Source organism: Pelecanus crispus, chromosome 1 (assembly GCF_030463565.1).
Source record: "Pelecanus crispus isolate bPelCri1 chromosome 1, bPelCri1.pri, whole genome shotgun sequence".
NCBI lineage: Eukaryota > Metazoa > Chordata > Aves > Pelecaniformes > Pelecanidae > Pelecanus > Pelecanus crispus.
Window position 1 is genome coordinate 168,793,553 of NC_134643.1, and position 9,938 is coordinate 168,803,490.

At 60.4% G+C, this 9,938-nt stretch overlaps 1 protein-coding gene across 1 annotated transcript; it reads left to right on the forward strand.

Annotated features, from left to right (window-relative positions):
* The first annotated feature begins 7,803 nt into the window (after positions 1-7,803).
* On the forward strand, positions 7,804-8,649 carry SOX21 (SRY-box transcription factor 21). Its single transcript, XM_075727585.1, has one exon. The coding sequence runs from the start codon at positions 7,804-7,806 to the stop codon at positions 8,647-8,649; it is 846 nt and encodes a 281-aa protein (XP_075583700.1).
* Positions 8,650-9,938: the final 1,289 nt, after the last annotated feature.

The window sequence follows — 9,938 nt, forward strand, 5'->3', positions numbered from 1 at the left end:
AGTTGATGTAAAAAGTGGAATTGTCAGCTGTCTGAATCAAGAACACTAAATATCATCCATTTTATGCTATCAGGGTCTAGTTGATGTAGATTGAGCCAGAGTCTTCTCAGACCACACTCCCATGGGCAGCTGAAGAGCATCTTCCGGTTTAGTCTCATCTGAAACTGCTTCTCAATGGAAACCAGAGCATGCTGAGTGAGCACAGCGAAGAGATTTGCTTGGAAAGCTGTGGCACTGTTGATCTGAGCTAAAATGCAGGTGCAAGTGCTAATGCAGGTGTGGGGTCTAGGTGTAGAAACCTCTGTGCTTAACTCGTCTGATCACTAGAACTGGCTTGTGACCATTAGCTTTGAACTTTCCTGGGTGACTTGGTATTAAAGAACAGATATTTTGATTCCTCCTAACTAAACAGAACCCAGAAATTGGCTGTTCTTACAAACAGATAAACAAGACACTGTCCATAAAGAAGTAAAGGCCATGAATTTATGTCCAGAAAGAGATATAAATTCTTTTCATTATGGGCCTCCATATTTGTTTGTCAATTAAAAAGTCATTATAATCAGAAGGCAAACAGCAAAGACTTATGCTTAGCTTTTCTTCGGAGGGGAAAACATTTAACTTTGATCTTCTTTTTAGCCCCTTGTGGGCACTTACAAATCCTGAAGTGCCTGTCAAAGGTTTCCAAACCATGATCTTAACCACTGAAATCGAAGACCTTGTCTTTGCAATTGCATGGATTTTTTGGGACCTGTCTAGCACCCATGACTAGCAAAACAACCTTATGCAGTTTATGGTTATGAATCATCCCTGAACAAAACTAGTCTAGTCATTAAAATGTATTTGTTCCAGGAAAAAATCCTCTATGCCTGCTGGACAGCCCTAAGAAGTGAAACAAGATGGTCATTGTCAGTGTAAAATTTCAACCTAATTTAAATGTAAAAATCTTCAGAGATCTCTCTCCCTCTGGAAAGATCTCCTGGTTAAAAACTTCATGATCTGCTCCAAGAACATCTGATCTAATTCACCTTTCCATAGTGAGGTTCCCTTTGCAGAACAGTCTCCTACCCACTAGATTAGAGGGCACTCAGCCCTCACTCTTTGGCTGTCCACCGGACAACAGAAAAGGTGAAGGAATCGGTCAGAAGGAAGGCAAGCGAGAGCAGCCTAGGATGTGGGGACATCAGTTAAGGATTCCTGGCCTTTGTCCAGGGACTGGTGACATTTTAAGAGCTTGTGAATATAAAGAAGCCTGTAGTAGATGACACCAAGAAGCAAGGCTCACCTTTCCTAACAGTGAACTATAAAACCACACTGTACAGTCTGTACAAGGCAGCGACACCGCAACGTTAAGGTCCATTTCTTTGGAAAAAAGAACCATGGGCACTAGTCGGCTCCTTTGATGAAAAGCTGTAGGCAATTGCTCAAACAGGAAAACTTGGACCCTGGACAGCCAGCAATCTCCATCCATATCAACTCTGATTTCATCACGCAAGGGAGGGGAAGCTTACACATCTGCATTAGCTGGTGAGCTTTAGGTAGTAGCTCCTTGTGCTCAAAAGGCATTTAGCTGCCCTTTCTGGAACATCTAAGCCTGCTCAGGAACTCTGCAGTGAGACTGATTCTCGCCTTCACATCCCCCGACAGGGACCAGTCATCTAGCAATCAGGGACTAGCATGTAACCACCCAATTCCTCCTTTTTTCTCCTAAGACTTCCTTGTCTGCTGTTCTGATCACTCTTCCCAGGCTGCATAGCCACTGCAAGGCTAACAGGATTAAAAAGCAGCAAAAAATCGAGTCATTAAAGTACATGAAAATAGCTTGGATTACAAATGGAGTGCATGCAGATTAGCTAAATTTTCTCTAGTCTCTTCGCAAATCAGAATAGGCTGCATTTTAAACTCTTCTTTCTGGCTAAAAGTAGTAAGGACCCCGTCACCACCCTCTGCTCAGAACTGCCGCTGACGGTTGTGTGAGATCCAAGTCTGGTGTTCCTGCAAGAGCAACCCCGGTGTCCTAAAGCACAGAGACAAAGCTCGGGGTTTGCTTTTAAAATAAGAGCACGCTAGATCACAAAAAAGGCAGAACATATTCTACCCTGACCGAAATCATAACATTTAATTTTCAAAAAAGTACAGGACTTCTCTACGCTTCCCAAACTAGTAAAAACTTTGTTAATTCTCTTTTAACCTAAAATAGCAAACCCAATAAACCAACGTTTTTATTATAAAAAGTTTACTCTCCAGCTGAGCGCTTGAGTGCCAAGTTCCATCCAGAATCACACTTTCACAGCCAAATTAGAAACTATAAACTTAGAAACCAGTGTTTTATGATAGAATCCTTTGCCAGGCACTTCACTAGAGCTCGGGCTACCAGCTGCTCTAATAATAAGTGAATGTTATTGAAAAATAATATTACCGAGCATTTGGAAGCACCCTGTAAAAGCAAATGAATGAATTCAGCGTATTACGCACAATAAAGAGCTCACGGGGTAAAACTCCCTCTCTCGCTACAGGTGTGCTCGACTTCACAAGAGGGAAAAAGACTTCGGAGCGCTCACAGATCTGCCAAACTCCATCCAAGCAGAAAAGTTCGCCTGCAAGCGCGTTTGAGATAGCGGAGCGCCCGGCAACTTCGGACAGCCCGCACGGGCTGGGGAATCGGTGGCCGATCCCCGACGCGCACATGAAAAAAAAAAGCCGGCTGCCCAAGTTAGTGCAGGGAAACGCTTGAGTGTCCGAAAGCAAGCCGTGCAAACGCTATGTGGCTCTGCAAATGCAGGGGAGCGGGGGCGGGGGCTGCCGAGCCCCGTGAGCCGGGTTTTCAGGAGGGAGGTGCGGCGAGGAGGAGGTGGCTGTGGGGCGAAGCGCTGCTCTGCGCCTCCTTTTTGTCTCTGGGACTCGCCAGCTGATTATTAGGCTCACGTAACAATTAGGAGGAAAGGAGGTCGCTTCCTCGAAACTCAGTTTAAAGCCGGCTTAAAAAAAAAAAAAAAAAAAGACGAGCAGCACCTTCAAGCTGCGTGCACCAGAGGTGAGGTGCGGTTTGGGCAGAATGCGAGGAACCGGACAGCGTGTGGAGTGGGTCGTGACTGCTGACAGCAGATGTAAGCGACCTGGCCGAAGTCACACACGGGTATCGAGAAGATAGTCTAAACCCCTCTTTAATATTTTTAAAAGCCCTTTGATCTCGCTTGGTGGAATACAACCCTGCATTCTGGAAATTCTTGTTTAGACTCCGTGTGATAATGCATCCTGCTCGGGTTTGGGTTTTGGTTTGGTTTTTTTTTTTTTCCCCCCTCCCTCCTCCCCCCCTCCTCCCGATAGCAGAAGGAAAGATTGCGCCCTTGAATTTGCATGCGTCAGGAATTGACAGGTCAAAGGCAAGTAAATCACATTATACACGATTGTATTGTTATTGTATCGATAACAACACATTATCAGAACAATTAACACGCCCGCACTACTACGCGGAGATCACAGTAGCGGTTTAACAAAAATCCAGATAAGTAACTAAACTCCGATAAAGCCTTCGCTTTCTGTGTTCGGGGATTTGAAGGATCTCCGAGAGACTCCGTGTCCGTGCGCTGTGCAGGCAGCCGCTCCGCGCCGCACCGCGCCTGCGGATCTCCCCGCGGTGAGAGCAGCCCCCCCCCCCCGCACCGTGGGGCTGCCTCAAACCGGGGGGACACCCTACCCACTCCCGCCGTGGGGCTGCCTCAAACCGGGGGGAGACCCGGGACCCTCCGGTCGCTCCTGACCCGAGTCCAACCTTGCTCCGAGCGGAACTGATAAGAGTTTCCATCACTTCGCGCAAGCCTCTTGAAAAGCAGATTACTAGAGGGAGGCAGACCCCCTTTAACTACAAGCATCGCTGAAATAACCACGTGGGTGTGTTTTAGTAGCCAGCGGTTACCGCAAGCGGGAGGTGCGGGGGGTGGGGGTTGGAAGCACTTTGGAAACGAGACCTTCGAATATAGTATTTCCTTTGCAACTAGAAAAACATCCTTGAGCCAGTATCGCGCCATTTCTAGATTTCAGCCTGTGAAGGATTCGTGTACATTAATTTCTGACCAATAAATTCTATTACCGTTTTCACTATTTGGAGGGCTGAACGTAATCGGAAACGCGCGCAGATGAAGTCACGGGTTTGCACATGGCGGCATCTTTGGAAAGCAGCAATGCACGAGTTGAGGCATCTTCTCTGCTGGAAGTTAGGCGAGCGCTTCTTTTTAAGCTCAGCTCACCTGTCCGCGACTCCGTGGGCACCTGCGAGTTGGTGGTTCTGCTGTCCCCGGAGGGCTGCAGGGTAAAGGGTGGCCCCTCGCCCTAGAAGCCTCCCCGGAGCCTCCGCCGACGCCCGCGGCCGTGGCTCAGAGCCCTTCCCCACGCAGCTCCCGTGGAACAGCTGCCCGGTCTGCCCGCACCTGGCTGTGCCATGGCCGCGCCTGCAGATGCGGAGCTGCAGCCCAGCGGCTCCGGGCAGCGGCGGCAGCCTCGGCGCGGCGGCACCCACCGACCGGCCCACGGGCAGAGGGGTCCTGGGTGGGGGTGTTCGCCTTGTGCGGGAACCTCCGGCCGGGGGCTTCACCCACGTGCCCGCCTGGAGCACATCCCCAGAGTGCTCCACGCGGCTCTGTCGCGACAACAGGAGCGTCGCGGGCCCCTCCACGCCGCGCCTTGCTCTCGCACCGAGGGGTGGCAGGGCGCAAGTGAGGGGCGTGGGGACGGGATGGAAGGAGCCGTGGCTGGCGGGGAGAGCGGAGACAGAGCCTCGCCGGAGCCGAGCCCACTCGGGGGCTGAGCCCTCGCTCCCCGCGCTGCTCCCCGCGCTCCGGGGGCGCTGGCGGGAGCGGGGCCGGGGGTGCCGTGCTGGTGGCAGCAGCGAGGGGCTGCTGCTGCTTCTCCCCCGCCCCGGGCAACCCTCTGGTAGATGTTACCGGTTCTCACCCTGCTCACGGCGGTGGCTGGGGACGTAGCAACCGCGCTCTCGCCTCCCCGTGAACCGAATTAGTCCGGGCGCTTTCCCGCTGGCACCCACGACGCGCGGGGAGGTCGATCACGCCGGAATCGGATCTGTGCGGAGAGAGCCAGGGGATTAGTCCTCGCCTCTTAGAAGGCAAGCGCGATAACCTTACGTTTGAAGGAGCGAAGTAGGAAATCGCTTCCCTGAGCAAACGAGAGGATTTTACGCAGTGGCAAATACTGGCTGCTCATCTCGGAGCGGGAAATGGTTGGCCGACGGGTTGCAAACCCGAGCTCCGGGGCAGAGATACCCGCACCGGGTTGAGCCCCTCTTGGTAGGGCTCCCACCTTCCAGAAACACCGTTTCCCCGCTAAGCCTCAACGCCGGTAGATATCTTAATCTCCCCGGTTTTGACAACCGACGGTAACTTTTTTTTTTTTTTTTTCCCCACGGCTAAATGGATTGTAGGAGTTCAAAACGTTGGCAAGGTGGCTTTGGAGATTGAGAGAATTACGTTTTGGTAGTAAATGGGTCGTAAAACACGAAGCGGGAGAAGGTGCGGTTTGCAGAGGAGCTGCTGGGTGTTGCACGGAGCACTCCGGCCGGGACAGGCTGCCGCGGGACCGGGCACCCGCCGGTGGGTGGCCCGTTGTGGGTTTCTTTCCAAACGTCCCGACATCCCAGGGGGTGCGGGAGGCTGGGGTGCGGGTGGCGGGCAGAGGTGCGTCGCGGCGGTAAGGAAGGCGCGAAGCCCAGGGGCTGGAGCCGCGGAGGCCGCCGCACGGTGCCCGGGGCTGGCGGGAGGATGGAGCGGGGCCTCCGGGGAGAGGCGACGGCGGGCGGCGTGGAAAACAAGTCCCTGTGGCGGCCGGACAACCCCCCCCCCCCCCCCGGAGATGTCCCCGCCGCCCCCGGGGTGGGTCCGGTGGGGGGCTCGGTGGCGCTCCCGGGGAGGGGGGGGGGGGGTGCCGCCCCGCTCCTGCATCCCGCCCCGGGGAAGCCCGGCTCCGGCTTTTCCTTGAAAACCGGAGGGCGGCGGAGCTGCCCCGGGCAGAGCCCATCCCGCTGCCAGCACGGGAAGGAGTTAATGGCGTGTTGGAGACGGCGCTTCCACATACCACAGGGCTAAGTCAAAACCGACCCGCCGGAGTACAAACAAGGCGAGCAAGTTCACCCTGACTGACAGGCAGCCGCTGAGGAACACAGCCGGACGCCGGGGAGCGTGAAGCGCCGTGCCGTGCGGCCAAAAAAATACCACGCGCGGGCTTCCTTTCGGGGCGCCCGCTGGATGCGCGGGGAGCGGGGGCGTGGGGATGCTCTCCGAGGCGGCGGGCCCTGCCGCCGCACCGGCCCTCCGCAGGGAAAAGCCCAAAACATATGAAAACGCTCCGCTTTTTTGGCACCGGGCGAGCGCGCACCTCCCCCCCTCCCCCCCGCCCCCCCGCGCCCGGTTCCCCGCGGTCCCGGGCAGCGCGCGGGGCAGGGACGGGGAGGGGCGGGGCCGGGCGCGGCGCGCATGCGCGCCGCGCCCGGCCCCTCCCCGTCCTGCCGACCCGCCGAAGGGGGCGTGGTTAACCCGAAGCCCCGCCCCTCCGGCGCGGAGGCCCCGCCCATGCCCTCCCGCGCGGCGCGCGGCGCGGGGCAGGCCGCATGCAAACATATAGGGCGGCGCGCGGCGCGGAGGCATGCAGAGCGCGCGCGGTTACCTGCCGCCGCCGCCGCCGCCGGGGCGAGAGGAGGGGGCGACTGCGCCGGCTGCAAACCTCCACCGCGGACTTTATAAGCGGGTCGGCTGCCCGCCGGGCGCGGGCCGCGGAGCATTCTAATTAGGAACAACTCCCCCCCCACACACACACACACACCCCTCCGCCTCCCGCCGCCTCCTCCGCCGCCGCCTCCTCCTCCTCCCTCCGCCCCCCGCCGCTCCCGCCCGCCCCGCCGCCCCTCCGAGTCGGCGGCCAAGAAAACCCAGAGAGACCTGGCGGCTGCCGGAGAAGGGGGAGCCGCGCGGCAGGCGGAGCGCCCCGCAGCCCGCCCGAAACTTGGCCAAGTTTGTTCGGCGGCGGCAACCAGGAGGCCGCGGCGCCCGGCGGCCGCTTGCGACCGGCGAGTATGTGCGAAGAGCGGGCTGCTCGCCGCGCCCCCGCGGGCGGAGCGGGGCGGCTGTGAGCGGGGCGGCCCGCACCCCCGGGGCCTCCCCGCAGCGCCTGAGCCGCCCCGGACCCCCGTCCCGCCCGGCCCCGCACCGCGGCCGGCTGCCCCCCGAGCTCCGCGGGCGGCGATGGCTCCGGGCGGGCTCTGACCGCCGCCCCGGCCGGGGCTCGCCGCCGCACCGGAGACCGCCGAGGAGCACCGCGCCCGCAGCGAAGCGAGGAAACCCCCCCCCGCGCCCCGCCGCCGCTCGCCTGCCGCCGGCGCCCGCCCTCGCCGTCGAGACCTTCCCCGCGGACCCGCCCGGACTCCGGCCGCCGCCGCTTGCGGGGAGCCCCGAGGAAGAGCCCTGGCCCGGAGGTCGGCGGCGCGGAGAGAGGCTCCGCGGCCCAGGCGGGGAGCGGCGCCCGTCCCGCCCGCCGCAGCGCCCTGACGGGGAGGCGCCGCCGCCGCCGCCGCTCGGCAGCGCCCCGCACCCGGAGCGGGGCCGCCGGGGGCCGCCGCCCCGCAGCCGCCGGAGCCGGTGCCGCCGCGCCGGGGCACCCGCCGAGATTGCTTTTGGAGGAGCGGAGCGCGGTGGGGGCGAGGAGGAGGAGGAGGAGGAGGCGGCGGCGGCGGGAGAGGCGCCCGGAGGAGGCGGCCGCCAGCGCGGGGCGGGCGGCGGCTCGCCGGGGCGGCGGGGGGACACCATGTCCAAGCCGGTGGATCACGTCAAGAGGCCGATGAACGCCTTCATGGTGTGGTCGCGGGCGCAGCGGCGGAAGATGGCCCAGGAGAACCCCAAGATGCACAACTCGGAGATCAGCAAGCGCCTGGGCGCCGAGTGGAAGCTGCTGACCGAGTCGGAGAAGCGGCCCTTCATCGACGAGGCCAAGCGGCTGCGGGCCATGCACATGAAGGAGCACCCCGACTACAAGTACCGGCCCCGGCGGAAGCCCAAGACGCTGCTCAAGAAGGACAAGTTCGCCTTCCCCGTGCCCTACGGGCTGGGCGGCGTGGCGGACCACGAGCACCCGCACGGGCTGAAGGCGGGCGGGCTGCACGGCGGCGCGGCGGGCGGGCTGGTGCCCGAGTCGCTGCTGGCCAACCCCGAGAAGGCGGCGGCCGCCGCCGCCGCCGCCGCCGCCCGCGTCTTCTTCCCCCAGTCGGCCGCCGCCGCCGCCGCCGCGGCCGCCGCCGCCGCCGCCAGCAGCCCCTACTCCCTGCTGGACCTGGGCTCCAAAATGGCCGAGATCTCCTCCTCCTCCTCTTCCTCGGGCTCGGGGCTGCCCTACGCCTCCTCCCTGGGCTACCCCGGCGCCGGCGGGGCGGGCGCCTTCCACGGGGCCGCCGCGGCCGCCGCCGCCGCCGCCGCCGCCGCCGGGGGGCACACGCACTCGCACCCGTCGCCCGGTAACCCGGGCTACATGATCCCCTGCAACTGCAGCGCCTGGCCCGGCCCGGGGCTGCAGCCGCCGCTGGCCTACATCCTCCTGCCGGGCATGGGCAAGCCCCAGCTGGACCCTTACCCCGCAGCCTACGCCGCCGCCCTATGACCCGCGGCCGGGGGATGCCGGCGCAGAGCCCCGGCGCCCGCCGAGAGGGCTGCCGGTGGGGACGTACGGCCGGGGAGGGGGGCGAGCCGCCGCCGGGGCCGCGGGGGGGTTGGCCGGGGCCGGGGCAGGCGGCGGGGAGCGGCGGGGCCGCCGCCGACCTGTTGCGCGCCGCCCGGTGAGGGGCGCGTCCCCGCCCGCCGCCCCGCGTAGAGCTTGTGTGTGTTGCATGCGGTCTTTGCAGATAGCCGAGCTGAAAAAAAAGAAAAAAAAAAAAAAAAAAAAAGAAGAGGAAAAAAAAAAAAAGGGAAAAAAAAGAAGGGGGAAAAAAAAAAAAAAGCAGCAACCCACCCGCCCTGCCTCCCCCAAAAGTGCTTTTTCGGGACAGCCGCGGGGAGCTCCGTCCCTCCGCCGGCTCCTCCTCGCCGCGCTGCTCTTCCTTCGGCCGCGGGCTTTCCCCTCCCGCCGCTCCCCACGCGTGGCGCGGTGCTGCCCTCGGACACGTCCCGCCGCTCCCCACGCGTGGCGCGGTGCTGCACTCCGACACGTCCCGCCGCAGCACCGGGGGGGGGGGGGGAGACCCGGGCGGGGCGAGGTGCGGCCCCGGCCCCGGTAGAGGAGAGGGGCCGCTGTGTCTGCGTGGTTCGTAGCCCCTCGTGGGCGAGCGGGAGCAGGAGCTAGGCAAAGAAAGAGTCGGCGGCGTGGGGTGCTGCCCGTCCCCCTCGGCGCCCTGTCCCGCGTGGGTTCCTGCCGTCCGCTGCTACGGGACGCTGACAGGCGCGGGTGGTGATTTCCACGAGAGGAAAGGCGCGTGGCTCTCGGTCCCCGTGTCCGTGTTCCCCCCCCCCCCCCCCCCCCCCCCCCAACCACACTCCGGTAGTTAAGTCTCACCCTCAGACTGTAAATTTGTATATCTCTGTGGAAACGTTAGGTCTCGGATTGAAAACTTCTGTTACTTTACTTCGCCCACGGTCGATTCAGTTTTAACCTGAAAAAAAAAAAAAAAAAAAAAGGAATGCCTTTCAAAGGGAATAAAAATATTGCGGGACCGCTCGGGGATCGCAATATTATCTAAGGTTAAATCAGACTTTTTTGTCTGAGTGATAATTATCTATTTATTATTTAGCTGAACTGAAACAGAGCTTTGCTTTGACAGAAGAGTATTCTCATTTAAAAGAAAATCCGTCTGCCCCGCCAACATGAAGTGTTTCACATGTGTTTTGGAGTACCCTCCCTGTTTAGCTTATTTTAGAGCGACTGCAATTCAATTGCAAATGGCGATTTAAAAAAAA

What these genes read in the sequence shown, in the direction of transcription:
- SOX21 (XM_075727585.1), top strand. Translation starts at nt 7,804, where the DNA reads ATGTCCAAGCCGGTGGATCACGTCAAGAGGCCGATGAACGCCTTCATG.